The sequence below is a fragment of the Pararge aegeria genome, chromosome 1, assembly GCF_905163445.1.
Source record: "Pararge aegeria chromosome 1, ilParAegt1.1, whole genome shotgun sequence".
Taxonomy (NCBI): Eukaryota; Metazoa; Arthropoda; class Insecta; order Lepidoptera; family Nymphalidae; genus Pararge; species Pararge aegeria.
In genome coordinates this window covers 18,974,801-18,997,200 of record NC_053180.1, presented here as the reverse complement: position 1 = coordinate 18,997,200, position 22,400 = coordinate 18,974,801, and the positions used below count along the sequence as shown (strand labels likewise).

Sequence of the window (22,400 nt, the reverse complement as noted above, 5' to 3'; positions counted from 1 at the left end):
AGATATACAATGGTGCTAACTCTGTTGACTATTGTACAAAAATCTCTAAACTAAACTTAATTGACAAGTCTACAAAATAGCGTCCGATAACGATATACATATATATAAGTGATATATTTAATTACTTAAAACGTATATATATATATACGAGTATATAAGTTTTAAGTAATTAAAAATATCACTTGCTTCGACGGTGAAGGAGAACATCGTTAGGAAACCTGCATGCCTGAGAGTTACTACATAATGTTCTCAAAGGTATGTGGAGTCCGTAAATCCGCACTTGGCCAGCGTGGTGGACTACGGCCTTAACCCCTTCTCATTGTGGTAGGTCCGTGGCATGTGGGCCGATATGACGATATACGTGACCGTATCGAAAAGTCAAAAGTAATTAATTTAGAACAACAATTTGTGTATGATTGATTGATTGAGAATTAAAACTAAACTAACAGTTTTTTATACTATCACCATATATCACTTTGTCATATAAAACAACACAAAAAGCAACCTGGTTAGAGTAATATTTCATACCCAAGCCTTTTTATCGTTTACGTAAAAGCGTATAAATTGAAATTTCAATTTCAATTATTTTGTTCCAAAAAGTTATCGTCGCCTAAAAGGACTTCAAAAACTAACTGTTTTGAAAAAGAAAGCCTGCAGTGCGTAATGGGGTAACCATTTCATACAAAACTCACGCCCAACTAAGTTTGCGCAAGTTATATAGGTCAGATGTTTCTTAGCTGCGGCTACTTGCTTGGCAATGTTGGCAACCTACTTTACTTTATTGGAACACTCTGGTATTATATCTGTATTATGGAGCGCGTGTTGGCAGATCCTGTCCTGTCAACTTGACAGCAGTTTTCTTGCCAGAAAACATGCCGCGTTCGTTGCAAGAAATAGATGAAACCTGGATAATATATGGATGGAACTTTTGTTAGAAATAGATGAAACTCTTTATTACAGGATAGGAAGATAGAGAACGCAATGGCAAATCTTCCTCGTTTTTCTTTTAATTATTTCATTGGTTATGTTTAATTACTGATCGCAAAGTATTAAGTCTGAATTTCAGGTCGAGCCTGAAAATATAATAATATAAATACTCGGACACTGCGTACACAAAGAGTACACACGAGTTTATTCTTTGGTATTTTTACAAATTTTATTTAACAATAGATGACAACGAATTTTTGGAAACAATTTATTTCAAATAGTTATTAATAAATCATGTGAGTTCTTGGTCAGACAGATTTATTGTAATAAAAATCGAAGTTATGTGTATAAAATTAACTTTGAGTAAAGTCTAAATAAATTTTCAGTAAACTCTCCGAGTATACTTTTTAGTAGTAGTAGAGGGATTTGTTTTTTTTTTTTAATTTTTTTCATCCGGGGAAATACTCTCACTATGCTTATTTGTGCCGCTAAGCAGCATTGTGCCAACGCTATGTTTCGTCTAAAAACGTCTTATTTGCTTTAAAAAAAAGAAAGACTCATGCAACAAAAAAAGATAGTATTTTTTTTTTAATTCACATGTTAGCCTTGACTGCAATCTCACTTGGTGGCAAGTGATGATGCAGTCTGAGATGGTAGCGGGCTAACCTTTTAGGGAGTATGGTAGTCTAACCCCTCCGGAACACTAAATCGCTCTGCGGCACGTCTGTGTCGGTAGCCTCCCACCAGACCAGACCAGAGAAAATTCAGAAATTGTAAATACCCAAATTAACCCTGCCGGCTGCTTCATAAATTTGTTGCGTCAGGGAGGTCATCAAAAATAGTAGCTCAAATACGGGTGTTTCGTATTTACTACTAAGATATGGGTGTATTCTTTATATTCACAAATATCGGTTTGCATTATCATAAAGGCCCGGAAATTGGGACCACTAGAGGGGCATCTGGTAACCCTATTCGAGACATAAATACTTTAATATGTATTCAACATTTTCGGCAACGCTTTGTCATCCCGATACCCAGCTGTCGTAAATAAGACATTGCAAGGTCGCTGAGGGAGGACGCATAAAACTTTGATACACATAAATAACATATACTGCACTATATGTTATTCACAATGCTGTTTACGAAGATTGCCAAACTCTACATTTTGCTTACCTACCACGTTCAACGGACATTGTTTTTTTTTTTGTGTTGTTGTGTTTTTTATCACTGAGTTCCTGACTTTTCTGAGTTATATGCGTTTTTAATTAAAGCTATTTAAATATCACTTTTTTTTTACTGTAATACACCAGCGCTTGTCCACAATCTCACCTGATGGAAAGTGCAGATGTGGCTAAGATGGGACGCGCTTGCCTAGAAGATGCCTATTCACTCTTGTTTTAAAGACACCCATATTGTAAGAATTAGGAAACAGAACAGAACTCTGAAGGGATTCCAAATCCAAATGCAAATCGTTTCGTGCGAGTTCTTGGGATATTAACAACATAGGGGTGAGAACCCGCCCAGTGCATTGCAATGCGATGTTAGGTTAGTTGAGGTGGGGATAAGATCGAACAAAAGCTTGCTTTAAACTGTGAAGGAAAACATCTTGAGAAAACCTCCATGCTTGATAGTTCTATATTATGTTCTTAACGGCTTGCGAAGTCTACCACGTGGCCAGTGTGTTGGACTACGGTCTTAACCCTTCTGAGAGGAGCGCCGTGCTCTGCAGTGGACCGGTAATGGGTTGATATGATGATAGTGATGATGAAGACTTGAAACTGGGTATTGGGGCTTGGGGTTAAAAAATAAGAAACATTTATTATATTTAAAACTTTTTCAAAATATTGCCTTTAAATGGGTGAAATTAGGAATGAAGGTAAAAGTCCTTTATTCTTAAAGGCATTATCGAGTTATATTCACTTGAATTGATATTTTAATGATAGTTTTTATCGAGATATAAAAATTCTCTGAACTTCTTTTGCAACTGATAAAGTAAGTCATTAAATTTATTAAACAATAAGGTTTATTACTTAAGTAATAATCAGCCTCACGCATATACACGCACGCGCGCGCACGCAAGCATGTTCTCACACATACACACGCACGCGCGCACACTCGCGCGCGCACACACACACACACACACACACACACACACACACACACACACACACCCACCCACACACATACACACACACACACTCACGCACGTACACATAACATAATCGCACTCACACTGCATGTTTTACTCGCATGTCAGAAATTAAAAAAAAAAGTAAAAAAAAAAAAAGTATTATATAAATAAATTATGAGATAAAAATGTGTTTTATTATTGAAGAGCGAGATCTTCTGGCACAGGTTTTAAACTTAACAGAAGTTCTCCGCCTTATCTGCTATTGTTTTATGTGAACAAATAAATTTTCATTTCATTTCTTTTCATTTCATTTCATTCTTAAGAGCACAATACAGGTCTTATTAAACGTGTGTTTTTTTTTGCGTTTTGGCTAACGCAAATTATGTAACGCTCTACTTCTTTTTGTGGTTTAATTATGATGAATTAAAATAAATAACACTTTTTTGCATGCAAAACGTGCAAATGAATACAGAAAGTAAGTAGGTAAGGAAAATCTTAGGCATGCAACGACGTTCTTTATTACTGCATATGATGACGATCCTCATAATATTATATATGCGGAAGTTTGTTGGACTGATGGAGGTTTGTTACTCTGTAACGCAAAATGTACTTTACCATTTGACTGAACTTTGGATTGGAGATAGGTGGTGGATGGTTCCCGAGGGAATTGTGAACCAACCAATAAAACGCAGATAAAGTCGTGGGCAACAGCTGGCGAATTTCCTCAGCTGTGGTGAGAGGTTTCGGCCTTGGCCAGTTACCACCTTACCGACAAATACGTGCCGCTAAGCGATAAAGCGTTCCAGAACGATGCCGCGTTGAAACCGATTAGGGTCATGGGTTTTAATTAACTGCCATATTCCTAATAGGTTAGCCCGTAACAATCTTAGACTGCATCACCAGTCACCAGCAGGTGAAATTGCTGTCAAGGGCTAACTTGCAGTAGAATAAAAAAAAGATAAATTAATTTATTTATTTAGCAAAAACACATCCCAAGAAGACATAACAGTTGCCCAATTCGTCTTCCTAGGGCTATAAAAGAACAAAATACGGTTCTTTGGTAACATGAGAGTGCTTCGGTTATTTAATAATTAAATAGGTATACTACAAAAATACATATATATCTCCATCTAGCCGCAAAGTAAGCGTAGCTTGTGTTATTGGTGCTAGGATGACTGATGAATATTTTTTTATAAATAATACACATAAATACTTTTAATATACAGATGAATACCAAGGCACTGAAAAACATTTATTTTCATCATGCAAATATTTTCCAGGTATGGGAATCAAACCCACGGCCTTGGCCATGGGCTCAGAAAGGAGGGTCCCACTGCTCCAAAAGGCCGAGATAAAGAATATTTCAAAAAGCTGGGATAAGTCACTAGTTAGTCTTGGCACTCTTTTACGATTGGTAACATTATAAAGATAAAATGGCACTTTCATTGGCCAATAAATTGACCAAGTTGATTAATGGCATCCCTGTAGATAGCGTAAGAGCTGGTGGCAATTTGTGTATGATTACTGGTCTTAAGTAATGAAAGGTTATAGAGTATGGAGATCATGTGCTGTTTGCAGTTTTGATATTTCACGTGTTTTCCAGAAATAGTTAGGTATAAGATGTTTTTTATATAAACCTGTACGTAAGCCTAGGCTTCAGAAAGCACATTAAAGTTACTGCCTAGTTAAATTTATTATAGTCGCGGCGCATAAATTTACTATATTCACAGACGAAAAACTTCATAAGCCTTTATTATTTAAATACACATGAGAAAAATACACATATATAAACGATGATGAAAACCGTATCGTTACGCGGCTTAGGAGCGTCTTTGTTTTATACACCAACCCGCATTCTCTATACTTTAATATAATTGATGTATATTATAAGCGAGAAATAACAGAGCTATTAAATGTTTTTTGCTTTAAAATAAAGATAACAAATTTAGATTTTTTTTAAAACAGACTTCAAAAGCTATTGTCCATCAATATTGAATATCCGTCATCTATAGACTTATTACTTAGTAGCGTTGTTATCGCAAAAAATATCCATACGATATTTAACAACTTTGCTAAGAAACTTATCAGCAAATTACAGATACATTGAATATATCGTCATGAGGCTTCAGTTAAAGGTAATAGGGTCATCAATAGGGGACTCCTCTGAAAACGGATGAATGTTGACTCAAACTCAGAACTGACCTGACAGAATGGAGTTTTCCACAGATATCGCTTGCACCTTGTAGACGGACATAGTTAACTTATTTCAATAATGAAATTAGCATTATTATAAAAAATTGCACTTAATATTGTCGAAACTCAAGAAATTTTCAAGGTCACGCACAGGAATAATGGTTGGAAAAATTTGCGACCAGCTCCCAAGCTACGATTGTTTGTCTCAATAAAACGCTCATAGCGCGCTGCGAGTTTGTCTATGGCTACCTCCTAAGAACTTTGGGGACAGAAAATATTTGCTTTCGAGTCTTTGCAAATGTTAGGCTGTTTTCCTATTTAAGACTGTTGAATTAATTATCCATCAAAAAGTTACCACTTTTTTACCTGATGGTAAGCGATGATGCAGTCTAAGATGAAAGCTTACTTACTTATTATTATTATTAAACTCTTTATTTGTATACCACAACATTAACATACATAAAATATAATAAAACAGAAACATATCGAAAGAAGTAGTAATACAAAAAGCGGCCTTATCGCCTTACTTACTTTAGGGCTTGGCAGTTAAATTGAATCTCACAAATTATACTTCCCAAATATAGCGCAGCGCTAACTACCACCACGGAGATCGACGAAACTTAATCCTTTCTAATAATGCTACTGTTTTTGTTTGTTTGTCCTTCCTTCACGCCCCAACTCAGCAACCTATCAACTTGCTATTTTGCATAGAGTTAGTTATAAGGACGAAGAGTAACATAGGTGAACTATACCTTTTATCCCAGGAAACAAAAGGTTCCCACGGGATTTGAAAAATATATCGATTGACTTTCACTCTTACGTACACTCATGCACGCATGCTCACACAACACACTATTTCTATACCCGTCGTAACTTCGAAACCATAGGTCCAACTTGAATAACCCAACAACAGACACAAACACACACACACGCACACGCACGGACTTTGCTGCTTTTGCTGCTTGTTTTTCCGGGATAAAAAGTAACCTTCGTCACTTTTCAGGTCCTCAACTATGCCTATCCAAAAAACCACGTCCATTTAAAACTCCGTTGCGCGGATTTTGAAAGACAGATGCGGAAAAAATAACGATGCTACCCTGTAGGAGCTGTTTGCTTTTCTGGGATAAAAGAAGCCTATGAGCTATTCCAGACTATATGTCTCTGCCAAATTTCAGTCAAATCGGCTCACTCGTCGTGGCGTTAAAGCGTAACAAACATTTATCCATCCATACATACATCCATCCATCCATCCATACACCAATCCTCACAAACGTTCGCATTTATAATATTAGTAGGATGGTACGCAAGCATTCGATCGTTGTCCCATATGCTTTGCGACTTGCTGTTTTCTGTGAACAGTTTTGTTTTTTATCTACGACAATGTTTATCAAATCTTCATTAAAATTAGACAATACATGCTTGATAGTATACACTTTCAAATTAAAAAAATAATCAAAATTGGTTCAAATTTAACGAAGCTATGAAGTAAAATTGATAAGAATTTTCATCCCATTCACCGCAGGACACTTATTGTTTATCGAGATAAAAAGTTGTCTATATAGCCGGAATATCAGCTACCACCACCGTTCAGTAGTTTTCACGTGATGCCCGGACAGACAGACTGACAAAAATTAAATAAAAATCTGATTTGGAATCAGTATCGATTATAAAGCATCCCCCGGTCCAAATTTTCAATATGTATTAAATGTACAGAAATCTTGCAGTTACAGTTTTATTCTAAGTATAGATGGTGTACATCATTTTACTAGTCATTTAATTTGTTACTCATATGAAAAAAAAATGTAGTTCACCATTTTGTGGATTTGAAATTTTTCAATTTTTAGTATTCCGCTAGTCAAGTCTTTGTCAAGTTGGAAAAATTATGTTATCCGCCATTTTGTCGCAGCGGCATTCTTGAACCGTTGTTCAATAAGCATAGCTTAGAACACTCCCGATTAATTCACCTTTCTAACAAAAAGCCGAAATCAAAATCGGTTCATCCGTTCGGGAAATACGATGCCACAGTCAGACACACACACAGACACTATAATTTAAAATGACATTGTGAGATGGTGATAAAAAAAAAAAACACCCGGCTAAGTTTGTTGTGGGCTTCTTCTTAGACCAGGGCGCGTTTGGAACCCTCGTAGCTTTAGTTTTAAGTTTACGAATGTGGTTATCGCCATCATCTCACTACCGTGTAATTCTTATGTACGCATCAAAAGTGCCACCTATGGGCCTACTTGAATAAAGATATTTTTGACTTTGACTTTGACTAACACTCCGTCGTATTTTTGCAGGGAGTTAAAAAAAAGGAATAAACACGAACGAAAACAAAAGCTAGTTGCGGAAAAGAATATGTTTCAAGCGGCTAGCTTATCCATTGAAAATTCAATCCCTAATTAAATAAAATCTCAATGGTTCATTAAAATGTAACAATTGTCTTTATTCTCCCTTGTTGAATGTTCTTGCTATATCGATTTCATCTCCGGATCGGAAAGCACAGAAGGGTCTATGCTGGAGGGCGCTTGACCCAGAAATACTTGGCGTTAACGAACATGTTAACTAGGTATATCCTGGCATGATTTTACGTTTTCTTGTAATTTTATCTTTTGTTAAATAAATCATAAGCTTTACTATGCCATAATATCTACAGCGAAACTTGAAATTAGTAACAATAGATATACATTTTATGATATATGTAGTGTCTTACATAAGTAAGTAGTTTTTAGTATAGTGGGTTTATATTGCATAAAAGAGCTGTACGATCAAAATATAAACTTAAATCACGGGAATCCTTCCGTGAGAAGTTTAAAGAAATATGAATACTTACTGTAGCTTCACAATATATTTATAATAATATAGTACTTGTAAGACAACATATTAGTCTGTATAAACAAAAAGAGGATATAAAAAGGCTTACTTACAAGAAATGGTCATAAATTAGTGTCATCTGCATAAGATTTACATAAGTTTAAAGAATATGTTAAAACAAATTTACTAAGGTTACCACACAATTGATGAATTTCTGAATGACAAGGTTGCTTGGGAGCATCCGGCTCCACTTTCATCTCTCACAAGATAGAAACATGAATGTTAAAATGTAAAATATTGAGTGATCAAATGAGTTGATCTTGGAAAAGAGCAACTGCTGAGTTTCTTGCCGGATTCTTCTCGGTAGAATCTGCCTTCCGAACTGGTGGTAGAGTCACTACAAACAGACAGAATTGACGTTAGAAAAATGTTTATATTAGGCCTACATGAAATAAGGCCTATTTGAATTAATTGTTTTGTACAGTGTAAAAAACACATAGTGATCATTTTAAATTGTTCCAGTTGATGCCTCGGAGATGTAATAAAACAAGGTAGTTCGATAGTAGCAGGCGTTAAATTGCGGAATTCCATGATACATAATGAGCATTAAACTTTAAATTCAAAATTCAAATTCAAAAATGTTTTATTCATGTAGACCTTATCACAGGCACTTATTAAGCGGTCATACATTTAACATGTAACACTAATGTTTGTGATGGTGATAACTGCGTTCGTTAACTTAAAACTAAATATACTACGACAATACACACATCGCCACCTAGCCCCAAAGTAAGCATAGCTTGTGTTATGGGTACTAAGATGTCTGATGAATATTTTTATGAATAATATACATAAATACTTAGAATATACATATAAACACCCAGACACTGAAAAACACTCATGCTCATCACACAAACATTTTCCAGTTGTGGGAATCGAACCCACGGCCTTGGACTCAGAAAGCAGGGTCGCAGCAAACTGCGCCAATCGGCCGTCAAATTAATTTATTTACTACCTAAAGCTAGGAGGGTTCCATACTTGGCCTGGTCTAAGAAGAGCCCACTACAAACTTCTTCTTCGCCCAGGTTCTTTTTTTTTATCACCATCTCACAGTCGAGTTAATGTTGAGCTATGAAGTTAAAACAGTTAATAACTAAGCTTTTTAATCATACATGAAATCCTTAATATTATAATAAAACATTTTATATGCTATTATCCGCGAAAACCAGAAAAAAACTCCACGCAAAACAGATCTAAGTTCACGCAAAACAGATCTTCCAAGTTGTAATCTTTACGCATGTTAAATTAATAATATATTGCACGGTACAGATTTTCCTCTGTTTTGATAATGATTGTAATCATATTTATCAATGTTACGTCTCCCCGGAATTTCATAATTTCGTTAAAATATAAGACTTACAGCACAAATTGTATATAAAGCTTTTATAAGAGCTAATAAAAAGCTGAAAAGACAATTTTCAAAGTAAATGCCGCTTTCATTGTTAGTTTTGTTCACCCTATTTATAAATGTGATCGCGAGAAAATTGGCCCATTACCATCACTTTCATACCGTAATACGATTTTCCTGGATAAGGTCCTCAGAGATGGGCATGTCGATATAATGGGATTTAAAAAAAGAAACGAACTTCCATTTATTTACTACCTACTAGCAGTGGCGTGCACTTCATAGATGCACAAAAGCACTGCCTACCCTAAAATTGATATATAGCTCGTATAGGAGGAAGATTTCTGCCATTTTATGCAATCTTCCTGCTGTAAGCATACCCTGGTGAGAAACCCAGTGCACGCCACTGCCTACTAGTAGAATGTATAAGGTGACCTCTCTGGCGCTTTCCTATGAGGCAACTGGAAGGTATCAGGTTCTTACTGGCAGAGACAATTTGGGAATGAGCTATAATTTCTGAACTTTCCCCGGTCTGCTCTAGCTTGCATCCTGGAGATGGTCGTAGGATACTTTTTATTTATTTTTATATATTTTTTTTTTTATATTATATAACTTTTATTTTTTCGCTTTTCCAGGGAAAAAAACAGCACACAAGAATAATGTCGTATTTTTTTATGACATAAAACAATGAACTTTTCACAACTTGGTTTATACGTTAAAGCACCAGGTAAAAGTTTGTAGGTGATATGCAAATAATTTAGTATAAATATTCACTGATATAAGTTCACGGCTTCGCAGCTAAATTGATCCAGTAATTTACCAGAGAAGCCGTGAACTCTGCCGTTAGTTCCAATTATTTGAATAAAGATATTTGCATGAAGACGGACATAACATCCTTTTATCCCGGAAAAACAAACGATTCCCGGCGGATTTATAAAAACCAAACAAAAACATGGAGAAGTTGTGCGTCAAAGCAGGTATTCTCTATTGCGCATTATCGCTCTTACGTCTAACAATCTCAATGATAAATATATGGAAGGAAACAGCGTCCGCTTCAAAAATATAATATGCAAATATTATAATTTATCTAACACTACATACAAAACAAACTGTAGGTTATTTTCTGCACGGGAAAATTATGTGCGTTATGCTAACTTCGCATGAAATCAAATATACACAAACTATATTTAACAACCAAATAGAAGTAGCGTGAATATTATTTTTGAGCGGCTTAATGCTGGGTACACTCTAACAACACTTTTTTTTTTATTTGTTTACTACACTACAAATTGGCCATTGACTTCAATCTCACTTGGTTATAAGTGATGATGCAGTCTAAAATGGTAGCGGACTAACCTGTTTGGGATTTTGTAAGTAATTTTTAATCCATACTTATAATCGGTTTCTACGCTCCATCATAAAGCAACGCTCAATTCGCTTAGAGGCTCGTTTTTGTCGTCTTTGGGTAACTAGCCACGGCCGAAGCCTCCCACCCGACCAGACCAGAGAAAATTCGGAAATAATAAATTCCCAAATCTCCCCTGCCACAATTCGAACCCGGTACCTCCAACTTAAAGCCACAGCGCTCATCGCTGCGCCAGGGAAGTCAAAAAAAACTCTCCTGGAGTTGAAGCCTACCAAAGCGTGTTGAGACAAGCAATTCTTTTCTTGATCGATTTTTACGCAACACAATGCAGCGCAGTTACCGGCATGCTAAATCGCTAGTCAGCACGTCTATGTCAGCAGGGTGGTGAATACCCCCCTTCACTCCATAATATAATATAAGACTAAGTGCAACGGATTATTGCAGGATAGTGATAACAGATGGCACCACTAGTCATTTACCTCGCGCTATCGTTTGCCCCTTGCCAAAAGTATAAGTACCGGGCGTAACACAATATGTTCCAATTCATTGCACCGGTGTTCGCGGATGGCGAAGTAAACAAATACAGAAAAAAGATAGTGGCATATAAATATATAACTGTGAAAAATATTTCATTACTTAAATATTCATATATAATACATATACTTGTAACTCAATACAAATAAATTAAGAATATAATTTTAAGAGCGGCCTAACTTTAATAATCTAATTTGCGCTGCCGAAACTAGGCCACACTAAAAACCAGTATATCATATTGTTCTGTAACTTAGTCATTTTTCACCCTCGTTCGTGCTATATCGATTTCATCTTCAGCCAGAGTGTCATACAGGAATTTATAACGGAGTGCACTTGACCCAGAAACACTTGGGCGTAATCAAAATCATAACAATGCCCTTCGAAAACCGACAACGCACACACGGAGTTATATGAAAACTAACAAAACACTATCGATATCTTGATTCTAGATTGTTTGTAACCAATGATCGGCTCATCCGTTGCGCCTACCATGACAAAATATCGCTTCCATCATTGAAATAATTAAAATAAAAAACAAAAATTTACTACTATATTACACACATCGCCATCTAGTCTCTAGTCACAAAGTAAGCGTAGCTTATGTTATGGGTACTAAGATGACTAATGAATATTTTTAATATACATACAACACACTGAAAAACATTAATGTTCAACACACATACATTTTCCAGTGGTGGGAATCGAACCCACAGCCTTGTACTCAGAAGGCGAGGTCACCCACTGCCCCGATTGGCCGTCGAAATAGAAAAATATTTAAGCCCGCGCGATTTAAAAACATACCATTTCTCACCCACAACCTTATTACCACCAACTTATTTCTAATTTTTGTCGTCGGCCGCAAACACCTGGGAGATCTTCGATGTTCAGTATAGTAAGTCTCAGCAGTGCCGGAGGAGTCGGCTGCACTTGTTACTTTGACCTAAGCTCCTAACCAAAGACATGGAATATTGTGTTACGCCCGGTAGTTATATTTTTGGCGAGAGACAAACCATACCGCGAGGTAGAGGACTAGTGGTGCCATCTGTTGTCACTATCCTACACTTAGTCTTTTATGGAGTGCATATCGGATTGTTCTCTCGTTACATAAGTACATTAACAAAGCAACAACAAGGCCATCACTCGAAGTGATTTAGTAGTCCTTCAGACTACTCTTAAATATAGGAACGGAATTACTTTAGCTTGTGGGTACAAGTTCCATTAACGAAATAATTACAATTAAAGGTAAGTTACAGCTGCATAAATTAACAATAAGTATGACACCTTGCCTCCAACTCTGCCTTATACTATTCATTGTCAATAATTGCGCTTATTTTCTCTTTGTATCAGTTTTCAGTATCTAGACTAAAGAGGCATAATTTAAGCAAGTATGGCATCATAATCACTTAACGTTACGTGTATTTTCAATAAGTGTGGTATGTTTATACATAGTGTATTTTGAGAAAATATTGATTGAGCAATATCAAAGAATGTTCTCTTAAAGTTTATACTTTCTACTTCCAAGCTATAGGCTGTCAGTCAGTCAGTGAGTCTGTCAGGACAAGGCAATTTATATTTTTAAAAGATTAATACTTACAATAATATTATAAATGTGTGTTTTTCCCTAACTCCACGCACTAACTTAGCGACTAATTAATTTGATTTTTGGTATTAAGTTATTTGAAAAGGCGAAAAGTAACACAAATATCCCTATCCCTATCCCTATCCCTATTCCTATCCCTACTAATATTATAAATGTCAATGTAAGTTTGTTTGTTACGCTTTCACGCAAACACTACTTAACCCATCCTCATGAAACTTTGTACACATATTGTTGAAAGTGTTAGAAGTAATATAGGATACTTTTTATCCCGACATTAAGCCCCGTTCCTTTGGGAGAGGATTTTACACCGTAACTCCGACAAATTATAACCGATTTAAATAATTATTGTGTAGATTTAATGAATCATGTTGGAGGGAGAGGACAGAACTCCTCAGCGGACAGCAGCAAAGCCCACATTAAGGCTTAGCGATACTGAATACTTTAATTTTTTTTAGCACTAAATCTAAATTGAATGCCACTTCAAAAACAAAATCAAATGCAGACGAAGTCGCGGGCAACAGCTAGTATAACATAAAAGTATGAAAGTTCCTAAGCCCCCTTAGGAACTTTCATACTGTTACACCAAGTGTCGTACCTACTTCACATCCTAAAAAAGTAACCGATAAACTTATTCACCGCGGGCAGCAACACCACAACAAATAAATATTATTATGTTCTTATTTTTATCTTCAAACCCGGTAAATATTTTACTTTACTCCGTGGTGATACGGCGCGTAGAAACCCTTGATGGGTATTTAAGTTAGGGCCGTGTTTAGAGGCTAAAGAGGACAAGTGTCTGGAGCAGCATGTACGTGAGAAACCGGAGGGCCACCTTTTCTAAAATGTCTTTTACATTCTGAGCATTCTTTGTAAGCATTATTCTGTGTAAATAACTGAAACTTTAATTTATTTAGTATTTTTGACTGGTTGGAAGCTTTGACTGTTGTTTTTTACCACTCTACCGTTAAAAAACGTGCCGATTCTATATTATGCATGTATTATACATATAAACTTTACTCTTGAATCACTCTATCTATTAAAAAACCGCATCTAACTCCGATAAGTACTTTTAAAGAAATAAGCATATGGTCAGTCAGATAGCGGGCAGCGATTGTTTGAATACTGTGATGCGAAAGACTGCCGACCAGCAATTAGCATTGTAGAGAAATAAAAGTAATGAAAAAATAAAACTAAGACTAACTAAAAATCAAAATTAAAAAAAAACAACTTCCCTGACTTTTTTCGGCCACGGTGAATCTTCCCACTGCTCGGGAGATACTCGTTCCATAGTACATATGTGCGCAAACACGGGTGTAGTGTCTATTCTCTATTCCGTCATTCTTATAGTCCATAGTAAGGCAGCTACGACCGGAAAGAAAGAAGTAGAACAAGACAGCCTAAAACAAGAGAGATTATTATTATTAAATTAACAAAATATAAAGGGAAACACATAAAAAAATAGTAAAAAACTAGTTTAGGTGTGCAAAGGCGGTCTTATCGCTAAAGCGATCTCTCCCGAAAATATCTAGTTCTTATAAGGAACGGGTTGGTGCGGCAATAAAAATTTATATCTACATAAAAATATTGCAAACTAAACTACATGTTATAAATTCTAGAAGCCTCCGATTGCGAGAATAATTGAACAAAGAGAACTAGATAAGTAGCTACACGAAGCTACAAAAAGTACACGAAAAATATACAAAATATTTTTACATTTTAAAGAACAAGGTAAGAATATGAGCATTCCAGCGAAAGCGAATAGGGAGCCACTTCAGCTGACGCGGACGTCGCCAGAACTCTGAAATGTAGTCGTATTTGCGCAAACCAAAAATAAAATGGATGCACAAGTCGTGAAGCCGTTCTAATTTTCGAGTAATGTTTGGAGCCTCAATTTAATGCAGTTTTAATGGACATAAAAAGTACTCCTTGCGGGTAAATGCACTTACACCCCAGGCTAACGAATTCTTTTCATAGTCTTAACATCGTCTATAAACTAACTTACTTCTTCTTAGACCAGGAGTTGGAGTCGTAATTCATAACGACTAAGACACCAGAAGGTAGGTGATGCTGACTTTGATTCGTCGGAGTCTCTTAAAAGACTGTTACTGTGTATTGAAAATGAACCCTAGAATTCGATTGAGTAACATTGAATAGTAACACCATTGAAATGGTTTCAAAACCGATACACGGATAAAACCAAATTTATTACATTTTATTTCGGACTACTGGAATTCTTATTTCTAGTCTACTATTTCAGTAGTCAATTTTAGATTTTTGAATACAAGTAAATTTTTTTCTGTTAATGTATTATTTTATGATTGTAAGGATTTGGGTGTTGATTCTTTAATAGTTTTAAGTGACAATGTGAGATGGTGATAACAAAAACAAAACCGGCTAAGTTTGTTGTCGGCTTCTTCTTAGACCAGGGCGCGTTTGGAACCCTCGTAGCTTTAGTTTTAAGTTGATGAATTTATTTATCGCCATCAACTCACTTCTTTATTATATTTTTTTTCTTGTTAATGTACGCATTAAAAGTGCCATATATGTGCCTATTTGAATAAAGAAATATTTGACTTTGACTTTGGGAAATTCTCAATACCAGCAAGTAGATTAAACATCAGCGTTGTCCATCCTCGTGCCTTGGAGCAGCGAGGTGGATTTGTGCTAAAAACCATCTTCCTGGTGAGCCTATCAATAGGACGTTAATAGGTTGTGGATACGATGATGATGACGCTTTTTATGACTACTTCAATAAGGAAAAATATTGTAAAGCCTACCATTAAAGCTTACAAAAGCTTTTCTAGAACGAAATCCTATCATTCAGATATGCTAATCGACGGTCGTTAAATTGTGGCTATTCCTGGATCAGCAATACCGAGTAACCAAGCCAGAATAAACAGAAGCTCTATTGTTTATTTATCGATGCATCCATAATATCCGATCACCGGACCTGCATTACGATGCATTTATGCTAACCTGTTATGAAATTTTGGCACGATTCTTCGCAGTCTGAGATAGTTAAAGTCTGAATTAGCGCATTGGGTAAGAGCTCGACTTTACTTTCGGGGGGTCTAGTTCGAATCGCACCTCCCACTTTTCTAAGTTATGTACGTTTTAAGTAATTAAAATATAACTTGCTTGGTGAAGAAAAACATCGTGAAGAAACCTGCATGCCTGAGAGTTCTACATGATGTTCTCAAAGGTGTGTGGAGTCTACCAGTTCGCACTGGGCTAGCCTGGTGCACTACTACCACTTCTATTTTTAGGAGGAGATCCGTGCTCCGTAGAGGGCCGGTAATGGGTTGAAGTGATGAAGGTGTGAATATAAACTAAACGGCCTCGTTTGTCTGTTTCATAGAAAAGTTCTATTATAGTATAAAGTATTAGGTAAATAACGATAACAAAGCTTTGATGCCTGTTATTGCTAAAACCAGGTTGTTTTATTCAATAATTTTAAACGGCAATATAAGATGTTAATAATAAAAAGAACAGAAACGACGATCGGTACAATAACGGCTCACGAGATTACCGCCATGTGGAATGTTGACATTCCACATGGCGGTAATCTCGTGAGCAAGGTCCAAGTATTTAGATACTCTTATAGAGCAAAGAACAGCACCAAGTTAAGTTTGTTGTGAGCTACTTCTTAGACCAAGGCGTGTTTAGAACCTTCGTAGCTTTAGTTAAAGTTTACGAATGTATTTATCGTAATCATCTCATTACCATGTTCACATTTGTTATGTTACGAGTATGTACGAGTACGTATCAAAAGTATATTTGATCTATATTATTTTACTTTAAATTTGACTTTGATCTACCTTGGTATACGTGACCCATGTAGTGGGTTGAGTGAAAATTGTTTTGTATTGAAAATGTTGATAAAGTAAAATTTGAATGTACCTGTAACTAAGAAATTGCGACAAAATTATATTATTTAATTGCTAAAAATCTGTTAGATTATGATTTATGATTTTGATAACGACTTAGACACCAGGAGGTGTCTATGCGCCGTCTATGTCTCAATAAGACTGAATTGTATCAATAATGCACCAGTATATATAACAAAATACCCACCGAAACTATTCGAACTATTCAATTAATTAATTTATTAAAAAATAATACCACACTAATCAATTAAGTAAAATATTCGGCACTTATGAAGTTTAAAAATACAAAGATTCTACATCAATAATAAACCTTTATTTTGTCCACAGATAAAATCAAAAAGAAATATGCACCCCTTGGCGAGAGCGTGGTGGTGGTTAAGCTGGAGAGGTCGCCGAAAGCAGGCCTCGGTCTCAGCTTGGCGGGGCACAGGGACAGGAGTCGAATGGCGGTGTTCGTCTGCGGCATGAACCCAGCTGGCTCCGCCGCCAAGTCCTCGCCACCCATCAAAGTGGGAGACGAGATTCTGGAGGTAGGTTTACCATTCGTCTTTTTGATAACTTGTGTTAGCGAAACGGCCTTTGCCTGTATGAGAATAAAAAAAAGGATCCAAAGTATGAATTGGCAAAATTATGTATAGTCTCTTTTTGTTCGAGTTGAAAAAACAAATATTGGTATGACGCGGTTTTAGAAAAGTCCGGTGTTAGAGGCCGAGAAAAAGATTTGAAAAAGGAACGCGAGGGGAAAAAAGTAAGCGGGAATGGACCAAAAGAAAAGGATTTTGTTAAGATTTTTTGAGTTAAGTGTAAGAATAAAGGGTTAGATTTTACTTAAATAAATTCCATCAACGGTTTTAACCAACCTCTAAAAATAGAGAATTAAGCATCTGTTTCTAATTTGACTAAATAATGGTTTAGTTAAACACCGTTATGTCCCTCGTACACCATCTCGACTCAACAACGAATCAGTAGTAATGTCAGCTTTATGGTTTGTGCCCTCAAGAGTTATTTGCTCGAGTGAGCTGTAACCAATAATCTTTTATCCCTCGCTGTAACCTCATGCGGGGTGGTTCATCTGTTAATTTGTTTAAACCCCGAAATATTTATCAAACCTTTTTAATTATTCACAGACTTTTATATTATAAACCTTCATCCCATCTTTAACATAACCTAAACCAAAGTTGAACAAATGCGACTGGTAGTTCCAGAGGTTAGCGCAGTTAAACAAAAAAAACTTTGTAATCTAAAAGATACGATACTAAGGTCAAATATTTAGAAATGCTGTTATTTCAGCTGAGCCGGTGTTGAATGGATGTTATAGTGTGCGAATGCCATAAGAATATTTAAAGTTCTGGTTGCATATTATACATAAACCTTATTTTAAATAAAAAAAATCTTGTAGTATCAATAGAGAATAAAATAATTTATAAACAAAAGAGCATTAAAGGGCATATTTTTCGCGGCAAAAAAAGATTATAAACGATCTCAGCAACATTGAAACTTTTTGCTAGGTCACGCATAAAGACGTGTTCATAATGGTTTAAAATTCTGTCACTCAATTTATCATGTAAATAAATATCATGTTATAAGTTTTTTTTGAGAATGGTAATAAACTTGAGCCTGGGTCGCAGCGCACTCGGTTTCATTATTTTTTCTGAACACAATTTAAAAACATATTTACGTCGAAAGTTACTACAAACTAAACTTTACTTGAAGAACGTCTTCAATTGGCACTTGTCAGATATTCGTTGTTTATTTAAAAGTTTAATTTTTACATTAACAAAATACTTTTTCTCTTTCATAAATTATTTGTAATGCATCTCCAAATACGCACACAATAAAATAAAACGTAAACATAACATGTTTAACGAAACTTGAATGGACTATAGAAATGAGAGAACCTTGAATAGGCTGTGTCTTTTTTGAATCTATTAAAAAAGATCCTCATAATTCCTATCACATATAAAAGAAGGAATAAAAGCTCACACCGATCGCGCTGTCCCAATTTCGTTTGTGAGGGCTTTTACAACTATAATAAAGTTTAAGTGATAATTAGCGTGCTCTTCAAGGCATAGAGGAGAAGAACTCATGTCCGTGCTCGTACCTACTTCTAATTTCTTTACATATACATTCAAAGCGAGTTTTAGTCCAACCCGGAGATTTTGTGAAGCGTAGTCGAAATATCTTAACCACTAGACAAATAAGGCTGAATAAACGAGTGTTGCAAAGTACATCTGAATGAAAATAAATGCGAAATTTTGAATGAATGCATATTGTTTTGCTCAATCACACCACAGGGCTTAACGGATCTTGATGAAAATATGCACACTAACTATGATCTGGATTTTTTCTCGCATAAAAAGTAGCCTAAAAAAAAGTACGGTTGTAAAATGTGCGGCCCCGTGGGATATATTTGATTTGTACATCATAAAACAAGAGGACAACATGTTTTTTTGCTTAGTAGCAGTTCAGGGGTCAGTGAATAACATAGGCGTACACATCGGTATCGTATAAAGAGCTATCGCAATGTGAATTATCCTTTATTCTGTGAATCTTGGAGAGGTGCCAGCGACACAGTGTAGGAGCATAAACGCGAGAACAAGACGGATTACTGAACTGCAAGTGAATGAATGGAGAGCGGGATAACGACCGAATGATTGGCTACTTTTTTAGACTACAGACTACTCGTCTAGCTTTTTGTCGAAAGAGGCATCTGTAATCCTGGGTTCTAAAGGTTGTTTTGATATAATGTTTTATAGTTATAATAATATTATCTTTATTAAACAAAACATAAGTAATTATAAACAAAAAGTCGATATAAACAGAAAATCTGCATATCGTCTGAGAAATGTACAGAAATCCTTTGTAGGGATGGGTATATGCTTTTATAACATGATACCGAAGGTAATATTAGATCTACCTTTACCTAAGTTTAAAGAATATATTAAAACACATTTAATAAATCGTGGTTACTACACAATTGATGAATACCTAAACGACAAGGCTGCTTGGAAGCAGGCCACTCCGCTCTCATCTCTCACAAAACAGAAAAGTTCTAAAGATTGTTAAACTTTAAAATTATGTTGGAAAAGAGCAATCTGCTGAGTTTCTTGCCTGCTCTTCTCAGTGGAATCTGCCTTCCGAACCGGTGGTAGAGTCACTACAAACAGAGTGACTTGACGTTTCAAAAGTGCTTATTAATTAGGCCTACTTGAAATAAATGAATTTTGAATTTTGTTTTTTTTTTGAGTTATCATTTATAAAAGAAGTAAATGACCTACTTAATGGTAAGTGGAAAACTATCGCCTATAAACAGGGCAACTCTTAGCAGGGCTCGCAATGAATACGTCTTACAAAATGTCGCCCTGTATCCATAAACTAGAGCCAAGCATCGCGTGCTTGTAATAACAGCGACAACCACGCTCTTCAGACCAGAACACAGAAATGCTGCTTGGCGGCAGAAGTAAGCACGGCAGTAGTTCTCGGACGAGCTCTATCATAAAAACCCGTACTTCTACTTAAAAATTAACATTACAGGTATCACACACTGACGCAAAATAAATAGTTGATTAAATGATTAAATATACTTCATAATAGAGCATTTAACATTTGGCTCTTTATTTCTTATATAGCCAGCTTATTTGTGTATTATTTTGAAATTATCTAATAGATGCACTTTTTTTTTATTAAATAGTGCCCATGGTAGCTCAATTTTATATTTTTGACGCTAATAGTAATCCTTATTTTTCATTGAAATCAATGCTATATATTCAAGAGTTTAGATTATCGTTACCACAATTGGACGTCCAACGTTTAACATAGGTCGTAGGACATTTGTAGGGATTTATAAAATCCAAGGCCTAAGGCCCCTTGTAAGCTGAGACTCTTTTTGAATTGCTGTTGGCGTCATCTGTGTGTGACTCTTTTGATACTGTTTGCTATGTCTTCCGCTGAGAATTCGCCACCTTAGCATCTTGTGCCCCAAAAATGTATCGGTCCTCCAAGCTATTACGATGTAACCTTTCCATGGCCACATCGTCGCTTACTTCAGAATTCGGTACTCCGTAAAGATACTTCTGACAAAGCTTCAGTTTCCTGTTGAGTGACTCTAAGCTCTCTTATTTTTCTATACATATAAACATAATTCTAAAACATATATATATATAATATATTTAAGTAGTGTAGGGAGCCTGCTAGCGATTTTGCGGCTCAAGCGTTTCTTTCGCCTTTAGCGACTCTAGCAGTGTGCGATTGTATTGAGAGGAAAGATACATAAAACTTTAGGCCACGACCTATTCAGTTATTTTATTTGTACAGCTAGCTGTATTTGCAGTTTATAACTCAGACGCAAGAAGATAGGTGGTATAAGCTTCACGGCTTTATCTTAGATATCGTACGCTCGAATGGGTGGACCAATATAAGTCGGTTCTTGCGTATTTCTAGTCAGTCATTTTCACTAAAGGTTGTTCGTAAAAGATTACCTTAGCAATAATGCCATTTTGACGATGCTTTTTGGACGTATGTCTGCATAGGTTTATTGGCCTGCATAGTGTCTTCTAAAACATGAAGCGGTATAAATCTTAGATCGCAATATCTAGTTGGTTTCATGAATTTAAACAACGCGACGTATTAAAATGACAAGCCAGTAAAAGCCGTCCACTTAGATATGAGTGCTATGGTTACAAAACTGGCAGCTTTTGTTGGCTTGGCATTGGCCTCGTATTAACAGTTTTTCAAGCCAATCCAGCGCTGGCCGTCAGTTCTGTGTGAACTAGAGCGCCCGCTTATTTTTCAAGCCAGTGACCTCACCCGCAGACCGCGTATCCGCAGCCCCCGCGCCTAACTCTGCAAATGCTTCAGGCCAGTTGCTGGCGTGTATCCGTAGCGTACCGCAGTGGCGCGTTACACTTTTCGCTAACTCCAGAAGTATACACACATCAAGAAAAATCTAGGCATGACTGACCTCGTCTCAACAACATGGGCAGAGCCAGCGGTGGCTCGTTTGTTAAACTGGCGTCAGCGCACTGGCTTCGTATAAACCATGCTTAACTACCACAACCACACTTTATAGCAAAAGACAAACGGCACGACTGAGACGAATAAAATACAGAAGTATACATGTCAAAAGATCAAAGAGTCCCAATTATAAAATTCTTGTGATATATAGTTAGTAATTTACCCGGCTAAGTTTGTTGTGGGCTCTTCTTAGACCAGGGCGCGTTTGGAACGAACGAACGAAGCTAACGAACGAAGTTATGACCATCTCCTTACAATTATGTAAACGAATATGTATGAACGCTTCATAAGTGCCTGTGATAGGCCTACCTGAATAAAGAAATTTTGAATTTAATATATGCAAGTAGCATGAACCTATGAAATTAAAGTTTTAACCGTAAACACACGGTTAAAACTTTAAGCATAAAAATTAATACCTGGATCACAAAATCACGGATTGCTATGACTTTTTTTACACACGACCTTTTTAAACGAGATTTCGGTAGTTATCTTATGTTAACAAAATTCTAACATTTTTTTTTTTAATACAT

The 22,400-nt window shown here is 36.1% G+C and overlaps 1 protein-coding gene across 1 annotated transcript in view; it reads left to right on the top strand.

Annotated features, from left to right (window-relative positions):
* The window catches only part of LOC120626564 (inaD-like protein), a 232,822-nt gene that overhangs the window by 172,851 nt on the left and 37,571 nt on the right, over positions 1–22,400 (top strand). The window contains exon 25 of the mRNA XM_039894120.1: positions 17,185–17,387. Within this exon, the coding sequence (XP_039750054.1) occupies positions 17,185–17,387 (203 nt within the window). The remainder of the gene's footprint in view (positions 1–17,184; positions 17,388–22,400) is intronic.